We start from the raw sequence: 19,308 nt of genomic DNA, 5'->3' as shown, positions 1-19,308 counted from the left end.
AATTACGAGTCCTGCGCGCTGTCCACCAGGCTACGAGGCCCCTACGAGTTAGGAACAGTTGCCGCCAGAGTTAAGAACAGTGGCCGCCAGAGTTAAGAACAGTTGCCACCAGAGTTAAGAACAGTTGCCGCCAGAGTTAAGAACAGTGGCCGCCAGAGTTAAGAACAGTTGCCGCCAGAGTTAAGAACAATTGCCGCCAGAGTTAAGAACAGTGGCCGCTAGAGTTAAAAACAGTGGCGGCCAGAGTTAAAAACAGTGGCGGCCAGAGTTAAGAACAGTGGCGACCAGAGTTAAGAACAGTGGAGGCCAGAGTTAAGAACACACTTTCGCGCATCCGAGCAGACCGTCGTTGTCACCAATATTATTAATCACACCGCACGCGTTCCGCTCTCGGGAGTCACGAGAAAAAATATTTGTAGAAAATCCATTTATTATCCGATCAACTTGGGAATTGTTTACAAATGTTTGCCATGAAATGTACGTTTTCTCTAAAAGCCGAACATTTTGTTAAAGAGAACGTTGTGGCAGTGAATCATCGTGGAAAAACAATTGTATTATTGACACCACGAGTATAATCGACGAAGTTTTTATATATGTTGCCGGTCGAACGCATCCTTATGTGACCTTTAATACTTATGTTCTTATAGAACATTCTATTGTGAGCACATTGGTACAAAAATGAAATACATACATCGACAAATAAAGTCAGGACAGTGAATTGAATATACACTTTTCAGAGCGAGTTTCGCCGATATGCCGCCGCGGGTAACACTTCGGCCACTTCCCACACTGTTTTGGGTGGGCTACGACATTGAATCTATATTTATATGCATATGTCCGTGTAGAGAATTTTATTGCGATTCCAATGATACCACAGTTAGCAATGTAGGACAACTGTAGGCTTCGCAACCATTAGGAGAGTGAAAACATTTTGTTGCTGTTTAGTGCTCTCGGCGAGTGATCTGAATAGTTTTTTATTTAGTGTTGATAGTCCTTATGCTTTGGCGGCATTTTATAGGTATGTTCTTATAGACAATTTTATTACGAACACAGTGATACCAAATTTAAATACGTGCGCCTTCAATTATTGTCAGGACAGTCAAAAGAGTGTACACTTTTTCGATCTTACCGCGTAGGCGCGCGAACCCCTGAAAGCCCAAAGGGTATGATTTTTTTTTTGAACGCCTAGAGCGAGAAAGTGATAAATTATTAAGAACAGTGGTGGCCAGAGTTAAGAACAGTGGTGACCAGAGTTAAGAACAGTGGTGGCCAGAGTTAAGAACAGTGGCGGCCAGAGTTAAGAACAGATTCCGCCAGAGTGAAGAACAGTGACTGCCAGAGTTAAGAACAGTTGCCGCCAGAGTTAAGAACAGTGGCGGCCAGAGTTATGAACAATGGCGGCCAGAGTTAAAAACAGTGGCGGCCAGAGTTAAGAACAGTGGCGGCCAGAGTTAAGAACAGTGGCGGCCAGAGTTAAGAACAGTGGCGGCCAGAGTTAAGAACAGTGGTGGCCAGAGTTAAGAACAGTGGCGGCCAGAGTTAAGAACAGTGGCGGCCAGAGTTAAGAACAGTGGCGGCCAGAGTTAAGAACAGTGGCGGCCAGAGTTAAGAACAGTGACGGCCAGAGTTAAGAACAGTGGTGGCCAGAGTTAAGAACAGTGGCGGTCAGAGTTAAGAACAGTTACTGCCAGAGTTAAAAACAGTGGCGGCCAGAGTTAAGAACAGTGGCTGACCGATTTAAGAACAGGGTCCGCCAGAGTTAAGAACAGTTACCGCCAGAGTTAAGAACAGTGGCTGACAGAGTTAAGAACAGTTGTTGTCTGAGTTAAGAACAGTTGCCACCAGAGTTAAGATCAGTGGCCGCCCCAGTTAAGAACAGTGGCAGCCAGAGTTAAGAACAGTTGCCGCCAGAGTTAAGAACAGTTGCCGCCAGAGTTAAGAACAGTGGCTGCCAGAGTTAAGAACAGTGGCTGCCAGAGTTAAGAACAGTGGCCGCTAGAGGAAAGAACAGTTGCCACCAGAGTTAAGAACAGTGGCTGCCATAGTTAAGAACAGATGCCGCCAGAGTTAAGAACAGTGGCGGCCAGAGTTAAGAACAGTTGCCGCCAGAGTTAAGAACAGTGGGTGCCAGAGTTAAGAACAGTGGCGGCCAGAGTTAAGAACAGTGGCGGCCAGAGTTAAAAACAGTGGGTGCCAGAGTTAAGAACAGTGGGTGCCAGAGTTAAGAACAGTGGCGGCCAGAGTTAAGAACAGTGGCGGCCAGAGTTAAGAACAGTTGCCGCCAGAGTTAAGAACAGTGGCCGCCAGAGTTAAGAACAGTGGTGGCCAGAGTTAAGAACAGTGGCGGCCAGAGTTAAGAACATTGTCGGCCAGAGTGAAGAACAGTGGCGGCCAGAGTTAAGAACAGTGGCAGCCAGAGTTAAGAACAGTGGCGTTCAGAGATAAGAACAGTGGTGGCCAGAGTTAAGAACAGTGGTGGCCAGAGTTAAGAACAGTGGCGGCTAGAGTTAAGAACAGTGTCGGCCAGAGTTAAGAACAGTGGCGGCCAGAGTTAAGAACAGTGGCGGCCAGAGTTAAGAACAGTGACTGCTAGAGTTAAGAACAGTTGCCGTTAGAGTTAAGAACTGGTGCCGCCAGAATTAAGAACAGTGGCTCCAATAGTTAAGAACATTAGCCGCCAGAGTTAAGAACAGTGGGTACCAGAGTTAAGAACAGTGGCCGCCAGAGTTAAGAATAGTGGCCGCCAGATTTAAGAACAGTGGCTCCAATAGTTAGGAACATTAGCCGCCAGAGTTAAGAACAGTGGCCGCCAGAGTTATGAACAGTGGGTACCAGAGTTAAGAACAGTGGCCGCCAGAGTTAAGAATAGTGGCCGCCAGAGTTAAGAACAGTGGCTCCAATAGTTAAGAACATTAGCCGCCAGAGTTAAGAACAGTGGCCGCCAGAGTTAAGAACAGTGGCCGCCAGAGTTAGGAACAGTGGCTGCCAGAGTTAAGAACAGTGGCCGCCAGAGTTAAGAACAGTGGCTGCCAGAGTTAAGAACAGTGGCTGCCAGAGTTAGGAACAGTGGTCGCCAGAGTAAAGAACAGTCGCTGCCTGAATTAAGAACAGTGGCTGCCAGAGTTAAGAACAGTTGCCGCCAGAGTTAAGAACAGTGGCCGCCAGAGTTAAGAACAGTTACTGCCAGAGTTAAAAACAGTGGCCGCCAGAGTTAAGAACTGTGGCCCCAGAGTTAAGAACAGTGGCTGCCAGAGCTAAGAACAGTTACCACCAGAGTTAAAAACAGTGGCTGCCAGAGTTAAGAACAGTTGCTGCCTGAGTTAAGAACAGTTGCCACCAGAGTTAAGAACAGTGGCCGCCAGAGTTAAGAACAGTGGCTGCCAGAGTTAAGAACAGTAGCAGCCAGAGTTAAGATCAGTGGCCGCCCCAGTTAAACACAGTGGCTGCCAGAGCTAAGAACAGTTACCGCCAGAGTTAAGAACCGTGGCTGCCAGAGTTAAGAATAGTTGCTGCTAAAGTTAAGAACAGTTGCCACCAGAGTTAAGAACAGTTGCCGCCAGAGTTAAGAACAGTGGCGGCCAGAGTTAAGAACAGATTCCGCCAGAGTGAAGAACAGTGACTGCCAGAGTTAAGAACAGTTGCCGCCAGAGTTAAGATCTGTTGCCGCCAGAGTTAAGAACAGTGGCGGCCAGAGTTAAGATCATTTGCCGCCAGAGTTAAGAACAGTGGCGGCCAGAGTTAAGAACAGTTGCCTCCAGAGTTAAGAACAGTGGCGGCCAGAGTTATGAACAATGGCGGCCAGAGTTAAAAACAGTGGCGGCCAGAGTTATGAACAGTGGCGGCCAGAGTTAAGAACAGTGGCGGCCAGAGTTTAGAACAGTGGCGGCCAGAGTTAAGAACAGTGGCGGCCAGAGTTAAGAACAGTGGTGGCCAGAGTTAAGAACAGTGGCGGCCAGAGTTAAGAACAGTGGCGGCCAGAGTTAAGAACAGTGGCGGCCAGAGTTAAGAACAGTGGCGGCCAGAGTTAAGAACAGTGGCGGCCAGAGTTAAGAACAGTGGTGGCCAGAGTTAAGAACAGTGGCGGTCAGAGTTAAGAACAGTTACTGCCAGAGTTAAAAACAGTGGCGGCCAGAGTTAAGAACAGTGGCTGACCGATTTAAGAACAGGGTCCGCCAGAGTTAAGAACAGTTACCGCCAGAGTGAAGAACATTGGCCACCAGAGTTAAGAACATTGGCCACCAGAGTGAAGAACAGTGGCCGCCAGAGTTAAGAACAGTGGCCGTAAGAGTTAAGAACATTGGCCACCAGAGTTAAGAACAGTGGCCACCAGAGTTAAGAACAGTGGCCGTAAGAGTTAAGAACAGTGGCCACCAGAGTTAAGAACATTGGCCACCAGAGTTAAGAACAGTGGCCACCAGAGTTAAGAACAGTGGCCGTAAGAGTTAAGAACAGTGGCCACCAGAGTTAAGAACATTGGCCACCAGAGTTAAGAACATTGGCCACCAGAGTTAAGAACGGTGGCCGCCAGAGTTAAGAAAAGTGGCCACCAGAGTTAAGAACAGTGGCTGCCAGAGTTAAGAACAGTAGCCGCCAGAGTTAAGAACAGTCGCCGCCAGAGTTAAAAACAGTGGCCGCCAGAGTTAAGAACAGTGGCGGCCAGAGTTAAGAACAGTGGCTGCCAGAGTTAGGAACAGTGGACGCCAGAGCAAAGAATTGTGGCTGCCGGAGTTAAGAACAGTGGCTGCCAGAGTAAAGAACAGTTGCCGCCAGAGTTAAGAACAGTGGCGGCCAGAGTTAAGAACAGTTGCTGCCAGAGTTAAAACAGTTGCTGCCAGAGTTAAAACAGTGACCGCCAAAGTTAAGAACAGTGGCCGCCAGATTTAAGAACAGTGTCCGCAAGAGTTAAGATCAGTGGCCACCAGGGTTAAGTTCAGTGGCTGCCAGAGCTAAGAACAATTACCGCCAGAGTTAAGAACAGTAGCAGCCAGAGTTAAGATCAGTGGCCGCCCCAGTTAAGAACAGTGGCTGCCAGAGCTAAGAACAGTTACCGCCAGAGTTAAGAACAGTGGCTGCCAGAGATAAGAACAGTTGCTGCCAGAGTTAAGAACAGTTGCCACCAGAGTTAAGAACAGTTGCCGCCAGAGTTAAGAACAGTGGCTGCCAGAGTTAAGAGCAGTGGCCGCCTGAGGAAAGAACAGTGGCGGCCGGAGTTCAGAACAGTTGCCGCCAGAGTTAAGAACAGTGGCCGCCAGATTTAAGAACAGTTGCTGCCAGAGTTAAGAACAGTAGCAGCCAGAGATAAGATCATTGGCCGCCCCAGTTAAGAACAGTGGCTGCCAGAGCTAAGAACAGTTACCGCCAGAGTTAAGAACAGTTGCTGCCAGAGTTAAGAACAGTTGCCACCAGAGTTCAGAACAGTTGCCGCCAGAGTTAAGAACAGTGGCTGCCAGAGTTAAGAACAGTGGCCGCCAGAGGAAAGAACAGTGGCTGCCGGAGTTAAGAACAGTGGCCGCCAGAATTAAGAACAGTGGCCGCCAGAATTAAGAACAGTGGCCGCCAGATTTAGGAACAGTTACCGCCAGAGTTAAAAACAGTGACCGCCAGAGTTAAGAACAGTGGCCGCCAAAGATTACAACAGTGGCCGCCAGGGTTAAGAACAGTGGCTGCAATAGTTAAGAACAGTGGCCGCAATAGTTAAGAACAGTGGCCGCAATAGTTAAGAACAGTGGCCGCAATAGTTAAGAACAGTGGCCGCCAGAGTTAAGAACAGTGACCGACAGAGTTAATAACAGTGGCCGCCAAAGTTAAGAACAGTGTCCGCCAGAGTTAAGAACAGTGGCCACCAGTGTAAAGAACAGTGACCACCAGAGTAAAGAACAGTGGCTGTCAGAGTTAAGATCAGTGGTTGCTAGAGTTAAGAACAGTTACCGCTAGTGTTAAGAACAGTGGCTGCCGGAGTTAAGAACAGTTGCCGCCATAGTTAAGAACAGTGGCTGCCAGAGTTAAGAACAGTGGCCGCCAGAGGAAAGAACAGTGGCTGCCGGAGTTAAGAACAGTTGCCGCCAGAATTAAGAACAGTGGCTGCCAGATTTAGGAACAGTTACGGCCAGAGTTAAGAACAGTGACTGCCAGAGTTAAGAACACTGGCAGCCAGAGTTAACAACAGTGACTGCCAGAGTTAAGAACAGTTGCCGCTGGAGTTAAGAACAGAACCGCCAAGGTTAAGAACAGTTGCCTCCAGAGTAAAGAACAGTGACTGTCAGAATTAAGAACAGTGGCCACCGGAGTTAAGAACAGTGGCCGCCAGATTTAGGAACAGTTTCCGCCAGAGTTAAGAACAGTGACTGCCAGAGTTAAGAACACTGGCTGCCAGAGTTAACTTAAGGTTATCTTGAGATGATTTCGGGGCTTTTTAGTGTCCTTGTGGCCCGGTCCTCGACCAGGCCTCCACCCCCAGGAAGCAGCCCGTGACAGCTGACTAACTCCCAGGTACCTATTTACTGCTAGGTAACAGGGGCATTCAGCGTGAAAGAAACTTTGCCCATTTGTTTCTGCCTCGTGCGGGAATCGAACCCGCGCCACAGAATTACGAGTCCTGCGCGCTGTCCACCAGGCTACGAGGCCCCTACGAGTTAGGAACAGTTGCCGCCAGAGTTAAGAACAGTGGCCGCCAGAGTTAAGAACAGTTGCCACCAGAGTTAAGAACAGTTGCCGCCAGAGTTAAGAACAATTGCCGCCAGAGTTAAGAACAGTGGCCGCTAGAGTTAAAAACAGTGGCGGCCAGAGTTAAAAACAGTGGCGGCCAGAGTTAAGAACAGTGGAGACCAGAGTTAAGAACAGTGAAGGCCAGAGTTAAGAACACACTTTCGCGCATCCGAGCAGACCGTCGTTGTCACCAATATTATTAATCACACCGCACGCGTTCCGCTCTCGGGAGTCACGAGAAAAAATATTTGTAGAAAATCCATTTATTATCCGATCAACTTGGGAATTGTTTACAAATGTTTGCCATGAAATGTACGTTTTCTCTAAAAGCCGAACATTTTATTAAAGAGAACGTTGTGGCAGTGAATCATCGTGGTAAAACAATTGTATTATTGACACCACGAGTATAATCGACGTAGTTTTTATATATGTTGCCGGTCGAACGCATCCTTATGTGACCTTTAATACTTATGTTCTTATAGAACATTCTATTGTGAGCACATTGGTACAAAAATGAAATACATACATCGACAAATAAAGTCAGGACAGTGAATTGAATATACACTTTTCAGAGCGAGTTTCGCCGATATGCCGCCGCGGGTAACACTTCGGCCACTTCCCACACTGTTTTGGGTGGGCTACGACATTGAATCTATATTTATATGCATATGTCCGTGTAGAGAATTTTATTGCGATTCCAATGATACCACAGTTAGCAATGTACGACAACTGTAGGCTTCGCAACCATTAGGAGAGTGAAAACATTTTGTTGCTGTTTAGTGCTCTCGGCGAGTAATCTGAATAGTTTTTTATTTAGTGTTGATAGTCCTTATGCTTTGGCGGCATTTTATAGGTATGTTCTTATACACAATTTTATTACGAACACAGTGATACCAAATTTAAATATGTGCGCCTTCAATTATTGTCAGGACAGTCAAAAGAGTGTACACTTTTTCGATCTTACCGCGTAGGCGCGCGAACCCCTGAAAGCCCAAAGGGTATGATTTTTTTTTTTTGAACGCCTAGAGCGAGAAAGTGATAAATTATTAAGAACAGTGGTGGCCAGAGTTAAGAACAGTGGTGACCAGAGTTAAGAACAGTGGTGGCCAGAGTTAAGAACAGTGGTGACCAGAGTTAAGAACAGTGGTGACCAGAGCTAAGAACAGTGGTGGCCAGAGTTAAAAACAGTGGTGACCAGAGTTAAGAACAGTGGTGACCAGAGCTAAGAACAGTGGTGGCCAGAGTTAAGAACAGTGGTGACCAGAGCTAAGAACAGTGGTGGCCAGAGTTAAGAACAGTGGTGACCAGAGCTAAGAACAGTGGTGGCCAGAGTTAAGAACAGTGGCGGCCAGAGTTAAGAACAGTGGCGGCCAGAGTTAAGAACAGTGGTGGCCAGAGTTAAGAACAGTGGTGGCCAGAGTTAAGAACAGTGGTGGCCAGAGTTAAGAACAGTGGCGGCCAGAGTTGAGAACATTGGCGGCCAGAGTTAAGAACAGTGGTGGCCAGAGTTAAGAAGAGTGGCGGCCAGAGTTGAGAACAGTGGCGGCCAGAGTTAAGAACAGTGGCGGCCAGAGTTAAGAACAGTGGCGGCCAGAGTTAAGAACATTGGCGGCCAGAGTTAAGAACAGTGGTGGCCAGAGTTAAGAACAGTGGCGGCCAGAGTTAAGAACAGTGGCGGCCAGAGTTAAGAACAGTGGCGGCCAGAGTTAAGAACAGTGGCGGCCAGAGTTAAGAACAGTGGTGGCCAGAGTTAAGAACAGTGGTGGCCAGAGTTAAGAACAGTGGTGGCCAGAGTTAAGAACAGTGGCGGCCAGAGTTAAGAACATTGGCGGCCAGAGTTAAGAACAGTGGTGGCCAGAGTTAAGAACAGTGGCGGCCAGAGTTAAGAACAGTGGCGGCCAGAGTTAAGAACAGTGGCGGCCAGAGTTAAGAACAGTGGCGGCCAGAGTTAAGAACAGTGGTGGCCAGAGTTAAGAACAGTGGTGGCCAGAGTTAAGAACAGTGGTGGCCAGAGTTAAGAAGAGTGGCGGCCAGAGTTAAGAACAGTGTCGGCCAGAGTTAAGAACAGTGGTGGCCAGAGTTAAGAACAGTGTCGGCCAGAGTTAAGAACAGTGGTGGCCAGAGTTAATTAATAAGAACAGTGGCGGCCAGAGTTAAGAACATTGGCGGCCAGAGTTAAGAACAGTGGTGGCCAGAGTTAAGAACAGTGGAGGCCAGAGTTAAGAACAGTGTCGGTAAGAGTTAAGAACAGTGGTGGCCAGAGTTAAGAACAGTGTTGGCCAGAGTTATGAACAGTGGTGGCCAGAGTTAAGAACAGTGGCGGCCAGAGATAAGAACAGTGGTGGCCAGAGTTAAGAACAGTGGTGGCCAGAGTTAAGAACAGTGGCGGCCAGAGTTAAGAACATTGTCGGCCAGAGTGAAGAACAGTGGCGGCCAGAGTTAAGAACAGTGGTTGCCAGAGTTAAGAACAGTGGCCACCAGAGTTAAGAACAGTTGCCACTAGGGTCAGGAACAGTTGCCGCCAGAGTTAAGAACAGTGGCGGCCAGAGTTAAGAACAGTGGCCACCATAGTTAAGAACAGTTGCCACCAGCGTTAAGAACAGTTGCCACCAGACTTAAGAACAGTTGCCGACAGAGTTAAGAACAGTGGCGGCCAGAGTTAAGAACAGTGGTTGCCAGAGTTAAGAACAGTGGCGGCCAGAGTTAAGAACAGTGGCCACTTGGGTCAGGAACAGTTGCCGCCAGAGTTAAGAACAGTGGCGGCCAGAGTTAAGAACAGTGGTTTGCCAGAGTTAAGAACAGTGGCCACCAGAGTTAAGAACAGTTGCCGCCAGAGTTAAGAACAGTGGCCACTAGGGTCAGGAACAGTTGCCGCCAGAGTTAAGAACAGTGGCGGCCAGAGTTAAGAACAGTGGCCGCCAGAGTTAAGAACAGTGGCCGCCAGAGTTAAGAACAGTTGCCACCAGAGTTAAGAACAGTTGCCGCCAGAGTTAAGAACAGTTGCCACCAGAGTTAAGAACAGTTGCCGCCAGAGTTAAGAACAGTGGCCGCCAGAGTTAAGAACAGTTGCCGCCAGAGTTAAGAACAATTGCCGCCAGAGTTAAGAACAGTGGCCGCTAGAGTTAAAAACAGTGGCGGCCAGAGTTAAAAACAGTGGCGGCCAGAGTTAAGAACAGTGGAGACCAGAGTTAAGAACAGTGGAGGCCAGAGTTAAGAACACACTTTCGCGCATCCGAGCAGACCGTCGTTGTCACCAATATTATTAATCACACCGCACGCGTTCCACTCTCGGGAGTCACGAGAAAAAATATTTGTAGAAAATCCATTTATTATCCGATCAACTTGGGAATTGTTTACAAATGTTTGCCATGAAATGTACGTTTTCTCTAAAAGCCGAACATTTTGTTAAAGAGAACGTTTTGGCAGTGAATCATCGTGGTAAAACAATTGTATTATTGACACCACGAGTATAATCGACTTAGTTTTTATATATGTTGCCGGTCGAACGCATCCTTATGTGACCTTTAATACTTATGTTCTTATAGAACATTCTATTGTGAGCACATTGGTACAAAAATGAAATACATACATCGACAAATAAAGTCAGGACAGTGAATTGAATATACACTTTTCAGAGCGAGTTTCGCCGATATGCCGCCGCGGGTAACACTTCGGCCACTTCCCACACTGTTTTGGGTGGGCTACGACATTGAATCTATATTTATATGCATATGTCCGTGTAGAGAATTTTATTGCGATTCCAATGATACCACAGTTAGCAATGTAGGACAACTGTAGGCTTCGCAACCATTAGGAGAGTGAAAACATTTTGTTGCTGTTTAGTGCTCTCGGCGAGTAATCTGAATAGTTTTTTATTTAGTGTTGATAGTCCTTATGCTTTGGCAGCATTTTATAGGTATGTTCTTATACACAATTTTATTACGAACACAGTGATACCAAATTTAAATACGTGCGCCTTCAATTATTGTCAGGACAGTCAAAAGAGTGTACACTTTTTCGATCTTACCGCGTAGGCGCACGAACCCCTGAAAGCCCAAAGGGTATGATTTTTTTTTGAACGCCTAGAGCGAGAAAGTGATAAATTATTAAGAACAGTGGTGGCCAGAGTTAAGAACAGTGGTGACCAGAGCTAAGAACAGTGGTGGCCAGAGTTAAGAACAGTGGCGGCCAGAGTTAAGAACAGTGGTGACCAGAGTTAAGAACAGTGGCGGCCAGAGTTAAGAACAGTGGTGACCAGAGCTAAGAACAGTGGTGGCCAGAGTTAAGAACAGTGGTGACCAGAGTTAAGAACAGTGGTGGCCAGAGTTAAGAACAGTGGTGGCCAGAGTTAAGAACAGTGGTGACCAGAGCTAAGAACAGTGGTGGCCAGAGTTAAGAACAGTGGTGACCAGAGCTAAGAACAGTGGTGGCCAGAGTTAAGAACAGTGGTGGCCAGAGTTAAGAACAGTGGTGACCAGAGTTAAGAACAGTGGTGGCCAGAGTTAAGAACAGTGGTGACCAGAGTTAAGAACAGTGGCGGCCAGAGTTAAGAACAGTGGTGACCAGAGCTAAGAACAGTGGTGGCCAGAGTTAAGAACAGTGGTGACCAGAGCTAAGAACAGTGGTGGCCAGAGTTAAGAACAGTGGCGGCCAGAGTTAAGAACAGTGGCGGCCAGAGTTAAGAACAGTGGTGGCCAGAGTTAAGAACAGTGGTGGCCAGAGTTAAGAACAGTGGTGGCCAGAGTTAAGAACAGTGGCGGCCAGAGTTAAGAACATTGGCGGCCAGAGTTAAGAACAGTGGTGGCCAGAGTTAAGAACAGTGGCGGCCAGAGTTAAGAACAGTGGCGGCCAGAGTTAAGAACAGTGGCGGCCAGAGTTAAGAACAGTGGCGGCCAGAGTTAACAACAGTGGTGGCCAGAGTTAAGAACAGTGGTGGCCAGAGTTAAGAACAGTGGTGGCCAGAGTTAAGAAGAGTGGCGGCCAGAGTGTGCTGGTGTTGGGTGTTGATTCTTCCGCAAGAGTACTTACCACTAAGTGCAGCGTGGGTGTCCCAGCAGCAGGGTGGGGGCGAGGCAGCGTGGGTGTCCCAGCAGCAGGGTGGGGGTGAGGCAGCGTGGGTGTCCCAGCAGCAGGGTGGGTGCGAGGCAGCGTGGGTGTCCCAGCAGCAGGGTGGGGGCGAGGCAGCGTGGGTGTCCCAGCAGCAGGGTGGGGGCGAGGCAGCTTCCTCAGCCACCACTCCACACGGACACGACCCGCCAGCCTCGCCAGGTCCAGAGGTGTGTCTCCCTTTATGTTCCTGGCGCGAGGGTCGAGGCCGGCCGCCACCAAGCACTGTGTTGCCTCCAGACCTCCGACCCTCGCTGCCTTGTGTAGTGCTGTCTCCCCGCGCTTGTCTACAGCGTGACGGTCACACCCGGCAGCTGTCAGCAACACCTGCACAACACCTGTGTGTTTACCTTCGGCAGCATAGTGCAGTGGTGACCGACCCTCATCGTCCCGAGAGTCAGGGTCAGCGCCGGCACCAAGTAGCGTCACCACACACGACTTATGACCATTCTGCGCTGCCGCATGTAGTGCGGTCACACCTGTAACACCGGTAATGTTGAGGCTTACATACAACATACACAAACTTGCTTAAACTCTTCATAATACAACATACTGCAGCATGTGTTGTGGTTCTCACCAATAAGACCCCTGGCCTGCAGGTGAGCCTGGGCGCTGAGCAGCTGCCTCACCACCTGGTCATGACCGCAGCCAGCCGCCCAGTGTAAAGGTGTGCGGGAGGACTCCCCTGAACCCCCCACAGGGAGTCCCGCCGCCAGCAGGTGAGGCACCAGGTGAGTGTGACCCCTCGCAGCCGCCACGCTCAACATGCAGAATGACTCTTGGATAAGAGGCCCCACCACCGTGACGGAGGTGTCAGCACCCAGGGCGAGGGCGGCCAACACCAGCGCCTGGTCACCACTAAAGACTCCCGCCACCAGGTCCTGCAGGATGACAGTGGTCACTGATAACGGTGCAGGAGATAATGATGTTAACCAATTAAACACATTACCATTAACAACCTAACGACAAACTTTATGACAAGAGCCCATTACTGCAAACTATAAAGAAATAAAGCAGTACAGCCGGTAGTCATCTTGCCAGCCAGTTTACAGTTACATTAAATGCTCGTCCAGTCTACGACCACCTTAAGCAAAGACCACCAACCAAGTGGCCACTTTATGCATCAGACCAGTCAGGAACAGTCAAAGTTTCCACGTTATATATGACCTGAGTCAACAATTTAGGGTCAGGGCTAGGACAGGAAGCCGGGGGCTTGTTATGGATCCTAATAGACTTCCTGAAGACCATTTTGAGCTTTACGGCCTCGGTGGATAGGTAGTTTCGTGTATTATTACACAAAACAACGAACAATCACCTCCAAAGTAATCATAAAACTGCTGCCTCTTGTGAAGTGGTCAGCGTTATCAGTTTATATTTGTTCAGTAATATGAGAGTCAGTGAGTCCAGCCTTAATGTTCTCTGTACACAGTTGTTGGTGTTGAAGCTCTCAGTGTTTCCTTACATGACAGTTGACTTTGTTCTGGGATGACAGTCGCCCATGTTTGTGACGCCTTCATGCTTAGCTACTGTAGTCCAGCCGGGGCATCACATGCCTACTGTAGTCTAATTGGGGCATGCCGTGGCTACTGTAGTCATGGCGGGCCATCACATGGCTACTGTACTCCAGGCGGAGCATCATATTGTTTCTGTTCGCCAGTAGGGGCATCTCGTGGCTACTGTACTCCAATCGGGGCATCTCATGACTACTGTACTCCAGTCGAGGAATCTCATGGCTACTGTACTCCAGTCGGGGCATCTCGTGACTACTGTACTCCAGTCGGGGCATCTCGTGGCTACTGTACTCCAGTCGGGTCATCTCGTGGCTACTGTACTCCAGTCGGGGAATCTCGTGGCTACTGTACTCCAGTCGGGGAATCTCGTGGCTACTGTACTCCAGTCGGGGCATCTCATAACTACTGTACTCCAGTCGAGGCATCTCATGGCTACTGTACTCCTGTCGGGGCATCTCGTGGCTACTGTACTCCAGTCGGGGCATCTCATGGCTACTGTAGTCCAGGCAGGGCATCATATGGCTACTGTAGTCCAGGCGGGGCGTCACATGGCTACTGAAGTCCAGGCGGGGCATCACATGGCTACTGTAGTCCAGGCGGAGCATCACATGGCTACTGAAGTCCAGGCAGGGCATCATATGGCTACTGTAGTCCAGGCGGGGCATCACATGGCTATTGTAGTCCAGGCTGGGCATCATATGGCTACTGTAGTCCAGGCGGAGCATCACATGGCTACTGTAGTCCAGGCGGGGCATCACATGGCTACTGAAGTCCAGGCAGGGCATCATTTGGCGACTGTAGTCCAGGTGGGGCATCACATGGCTACTGTAGTCCAGGCAGGGCATCACATGGCTACTGTAGTCCAGGCAGGGCATCATATGGCTACTGTAGTCCAGGCGGGGCATCACATGGCTACTGTAGTCCAGGCGGGGCATCACATGGCTACTGTAGTCCAGGCAGGGCATCATTTGGCTACTGTAGTCCAGGCAGGGCATATATGGCTACTGAAGTCCAGGCAGGGCATATATGGCTACTGAAGTCCAGGCAGGGCATATATGGCAACTGTAGTCCAGGCAGGGTATCATATGGCTACTGTAGTCCAGGCAGGGCATATATGGCTACTGTAGTCCAGGCAGGGCATCATTTGGCTACTGTAGTCCAGGCAGGGCATATATGGCTACTGAAGTCCAGGCAGGGCATATATGGCTACTGAAGTCCAGGCGGGGCATCACATGTCTACTGTAGTCCAGGCGGAGCATCACATGGCTACTGTAGTCCAGGCGGGGCATCACATGGCTACTGTAGTCCAGGCGGGGCATCACATGGCTACTGTAGTCCAGGTAGGGCATCATATGGCTACTGTAGCCCAGGCGGGGCATCATATGGCTACTGTAGTCCAGGCAGGGCATCACATAGCTACTGTAGTCCAGGTAGGGCATCATATGGCTACTGTAGCCCAGGCGGGGCATCACATGGCTACAGAAGTCCAGGTAGGGCATCATATGGCTACTGTAGCCCAGGCGCGGCATCACATGGCTACTGTAGTCCAGGCGGGGCATCACATGGCTACAGAAGTCCAGGTAGGGCATCATATGGCTACTGTAGCCCAGGCGGGGCATCACATGGCTACTGTAGTCCAGGCGGGGCATCACATGGCTACTGTAGTCCAGGCAGGGCATCATTTGGCTACTGTAGTCCAGGCAGGGCATATATGGCTACTGAAGTCCAGGCAGGGCATATATGGCTACTGAAGTCCAGGCAGGGCATATATGGCTACTGTAGTCCAGGCAGGGTATCATATGGCTACTGTAGTCCAGGCAGGGCATATATGGCGACTGTAGTCCAGGCAGGGCATCATATGGCTATTGTAGTCCAGGCAGGGCATATATGGCTACTGTAGTCCAGGCAGGGCATCATATGGCTACTGTAGTCCAGGCAGGGCATATATGGCTACTGTAGTCCAGGCAGGGCATATATGGCTACTGAAGTCCAGGCAGGGCATATATGGCGACTGTAGTCCAGGCAGGGCATATATGGCTACTGAAGTCCAGGCAGGGCATATATGGCTACTGTAGTTCAGGCGGGGCATCACATGGCTACTGTAGTCGAAGCAGGGCATCACATGGCTACTGAAGTCCAGGCGGGGCATCACATGGCTACTGTAGTCCAGGCGGGGCATCACATGGCTACTGTAGTCCAGGCGGGGCATCATATGGCTACTGTAATCCAGGCAGGGCATCATATGGCTACTGTAGTCCAGGCAGGGCATCATATGGCTACTGTAGTCCAGGCGGAGCATCACATGGCTACTGTAGTCCAGGCGGGGCATCACATGGCTACTGTAGTCCAGGCAGGGCATCATATGGCTACTGTAGTCCAGGCAGGGCATCATATGGCTACTGTAGTCCAGGCGGAGCATCACATGGCTACTGAAGTCCAAGCAGGGCATCATATGGCTACTGTAGTCCAGGCGGAGCATCACATGGCTACTGTAGTCCAGGCGGGGCATCACATGGCTACTGTAGTCCAGGCGGGGCATCACATGGCTACTGTAGTCCAGGCGGGGCATCACATGGCTACTGTAGTCCAGGCAGGGAATCATATGGCTACTGTAGTCCAGGCGGAGCATCACATGGCTACTGTAGTCCAGGCGGGGCATCACATGGCTACTGTAGTCCAGGCGGGGCATCACATGGCTACTGTAGTCCAGGCAGGGCATATATGGCTACTGAAGTCCAGGCAGGGCATATATGGCTACTGTAGTCCAGGCGGGGCATCATTTGGCTACTGTAGTCCAGGAGGAGCATCACATGGCTACTGAAGTCCAAGCAGGGCATCATATGGCTACTGTAGTCCAGGCGGAGCATCACATGGCTACTGAAGTCCAGGCAGGGCATCATATGGCTACTGTATTCCAGGCGGGGCATCATATGGCTACTGTAATCCAGGCAGGGCATCATATGGCTACTGTAGTCCACGCAGGGCATCATATGGCTACAGTAGTCCAGGCGGAGCATCACATGGCTACTGTAGTCCAGGCGGGGCATCACATGGCTACTGTAGTCCAGGCGGGGCATCACATGGCTACTGTAGTCCAGGCGGGGCATCAAATGGCTTTTGTAGTCCAGGCTAAGCATCACATGGCTATTGTAGTCCAGGCAGGGCATCATTTGGCTATTGTAGTCCAGGCGGTGCATCACATAGCTACTGTAGTCCAGGCGGGGCATCACATGGCTACTGTAGTCCTGGCGGGGCATCACATGGCTACTGTAGTCCAGGCGGGGCATCACATGGCTACTCTAGTCCAGGCGGGGCATCACATGGCTACTGTAGTCCAGGCGGGGCATCACATGGCTACTGTAGTCCAGGCGGGGCATCACATGGCTACTGTAGTCCAGGCGGGGCATCACATGGCTACTGTAGTCCAGGCGGGGCATCACATGGCTACTGTAGTCCAGGCGGGGCATCACATGGCTACTGTAGTCCAGGCGGGGCGTCACATGGCTACTGTAGTCCAGGCGGGGCATCACATGGCTACTTAAGTCCAGGCGGGGCATCACATGGCTACTGAAGTCCAGGCGGGGCATCACATGGCTACTGTAGTCCAGGCAGGGCATCACATGGCTACTGTAGTCCAGGCGGGGCATCACATGGCTACTGAAGTCCAGGCGGGGCATCACATGGCTACTGAAATCCAGGCGGGGCATCACATGGCTACTGTAGTCCAGGCTAAGCATCACATGGCTATTGTAGTCCAGGCAGGGCATCACATGGCTATTATAGTCCAGGCGGCGCATCACATGGCTACTGTAGTCCAGGCAGGGCATCACATGGCTACTGTAGTCCAAGCGGGGCATCATATGGCTACTGTAGTCCAGGCGGGGCATGACATGGCTTCTGAAGTCGAAGCAGGGCATCACATGGCTACTGTAGTCCTGGCGGAGCATCACATGGCTACTGTAGTCCAGGCAGGGCATCACATGGCTACTGTAGTACAGGTGGAGCATCACATGGCTACTGTAGTCCAAGCGGAGCATCATATGGCTACTGTAGTCCAAGCGGGGCATCACATGGCTACTGTAGTCCAGGCAGGGCATCACATGGCTACTGTAGTCCAGGCGGGGCATAACATGGCTACTGTAGTCCAGGCAGGTCATCACATGGCTACTGTAGTCCAAGTGGGGCATCACATGGCTACTGTAGTCCAGGCGGGGCATCACATGGCTATTGTAGTCTAGGACAGGGCATCACATGGCAACTGTAGTCCAAGTGGGGCATCACATGGCTACTGTAGTCCAAGCAGGGCATCACATGGCTTAGGTAGTCCAGACAGGCATCACATGGCTACTGTAGTCCAGGCGGGGCATCACATGGCTACTGTAGTCCAGGCGGGGCATCACATGGCTACTGTAGTCCAGGCGGGGCATCACATGGCTACTGTAGTCCTGGCGGGGCGTCACATGGCTACTGTAGTCCAGGCGGGGCATCACATGGCTACTTAAGTCCAGGCGGGGCATCACATGGCTACTGAAGTCCAGGCGGGGCATCACATGGCTACTGTAGTCCAGGCAGGGCATCACATGGCTACTGTAGTCCAGGCGGGGCATCACATGGCTACTGAAGTCCAGGCGGGGCATCACATGGCTACTGAAATCCAGGCGGGGCATCACATGGCTACTGTAGTCCAGGCTAAGCATCACATGGCTATTGTAGTCCAGGCAGGGCATCACATGGCTATTGTAGTCCAGGCGGCGCATCACATGGCTACTGTAGTCCAGGCAGGGCATCACATGGCTATTGTAGTCCAGGCGGGGTATCACATGGCTACTGTAGTCCAAGCGGGGCATCATATGGCTACTGTAGTCCAGGCAGGGCATCACATGGCTACTGTAGTACAGGTGGAGCATCACATGGCTACTGTAGTCCAAGCGGAGCATCATATGGCTACTGTAGTCCAAGCGGGGCATCACATGGCTACTGTAGTCCAGGCAGGGCATCACATGGCTACTGTAGTCCAGGCAGGGAATCATATGGCTACTGTAGTCCAGGCGGAGCATCACATGGCTACTGTAGTCCAGGCGGGGCATCACATGGCTACTGTAGTCCAGGCGGGGCATCACATGGCTACTGTAGTCCAGGCAGGGCATATATGGCTACTGAAGTCCAGGCAGGGCATATATGGCTACTGTAGTCCAGGCGGGGCATCATTTGGCTACTGTAGTCCAGGAGGAGCATCACATGGCTACTGAAGTCCAAGCAGGGCATCATATGGCTACTGTAGTCCAGGCGGAGCATCACATGGCTACTGAAGTCCAGGCAGGGCATCATATGGCTACTGTATTCCAGGCGGGGCATCATATGGCTACTGTAATCCAGGCAGGGCATCATATGGCTACTGTAGTCCACGCAGGGCATCATATGGCTACAGTAGTCCAGGCGGAGCATCACATGGCTACTGTAGTCCAGGCGGGGCATCACATGGCTACTGTAGTCCAGGCGGGGCATCACATGGCTACTGTAGTCCAGGCGGGGCATCAAATGGCTTTTGTAGTCCAGGCTAAGCATCACATGGCTATTGTAGTCCAGGCAGGGCATCATTTGGCTATTGTAGTCCAGGCGGTGCATCACATAGCTACTGTAGTCCAGGCGGGGCATCACATGGCTACTGTAGTCCTGGCGGGGCATCACATGGCTACTGTAGTCCAGGCGGGGCATCACATGGCTACTCTAGTCCAGGCGGGGCATCACATGGCTACTGTAGTCCAGGCGGGGCATCACATGGCTACTGTAGTCCAGGCGGGGCATCACATGGCTACTGTAGTCCAGGCGGGGCATCACATGGCTACTGTAGTCCAGGCGGGGCATCACATGGCTACTGTAGTCCAGGCGGGGCATCACATGGCTACTGTAGTCCAGGCGGGGCGTCACATGGCTACTGTAGTCCAGGCGGGGCATCACATGGCTACTTAAGTCCAGGCGGGGCATC

General features: G+C 50.7%; 2 protein-coding genes across 2 annotated transcripts; both read right to left on the bottom strand.

The window, feature by feature from the left end:
* Nucleotides 1-10,544: 10,544 nt before the first annotated feature.
* LOC123752013 (26S proteasome non-ATPase regulatory subunit 10-like) lies at nucleotides 10,545-13,059 on the bottom strand. The gene is made up of 4 exons (XM_069304696.1): nucleotides 12,979-13,059; nucleotides 12,389-12,770; nucleotides 11,734-12,290; nucleotides 10,545-10,565 (listed from the first exon to the last, which is right to left on the bottom strand). Exons 1-4 carry the CDS (start codon nucleotides 13,057-13,059, stop codon nucleotides 10,545-10,547), a joined length of 1,041 nt encoding a protein of 346 aa, XP_069160797.1.
* A 271-nt stretch (nucleotides 13,060-13,330) lies between these two features.
* On the bottom strand, nucleotides 13,331-13,837 carry LOC138352310 (uncharacterized). The gene has a single exon (XM_069304686.1). The coding sequence runs from the start codon at nucleotides 13,835-13,837 to the stop codon at nucleotides 13,331-13,333; it is 507 nt and encodes a 168-aa protein (XP_069160787.1).
* Between the last annotated feature and the right edge of the window lie 5,471 nt (nucleotides 13,838-19,308).

Source organism: Procambarus clarkii, chromosome 5, assembly GCF_040958095.1.
Source record: "Procambarus clarkii isolate CNS0578487 chromosome 5, FALCON_Pclarkii_2.0, whole genome shotgun sequence".
Classification (NCBI taxonomy): Eukaryota; Metazoa; Arthropoda; class Malacostraca; order Decapoda; family Cambaridae; genus Procambarus; species Procambarus clarkii.
This window is presented reverse-complemented; position numbering and strand designations above follow the sequence as displayed.

Excerpts from the sequence above, each read along its gene's own strand:
- LOC123752013 (XM_069304696.1), bottom strand. The coding sequence starts at position 13,059 with ATGGTCTTCAGGAAGTCTATTAGGATCCATAACAAGCCCCCGGCTTCC. Across the intron at positions 12,771-12,978 it reads ACCCTAAATTGTTGACTCAG|GTTGTTAATGGTAATGTGTT; the intron begins GTCATATATAAC and ends GTTTGTCGTTAG. Across the intron at positions 10,566-11,733 it reads CACCCACGCTGCACTTAGTG|ATTACTCGCCGAGAGCACTA; the intron begins GTAAGTACTCTT and ends AAAACTATTCAG.
- LOC138352310 (XM_069304686.1), bottom strand. The coding sequence starts at position 13,837 with ATGCCCTGCCTGGACTACAGTAGCCATGAGATGCCCCGACTGGAGTAC.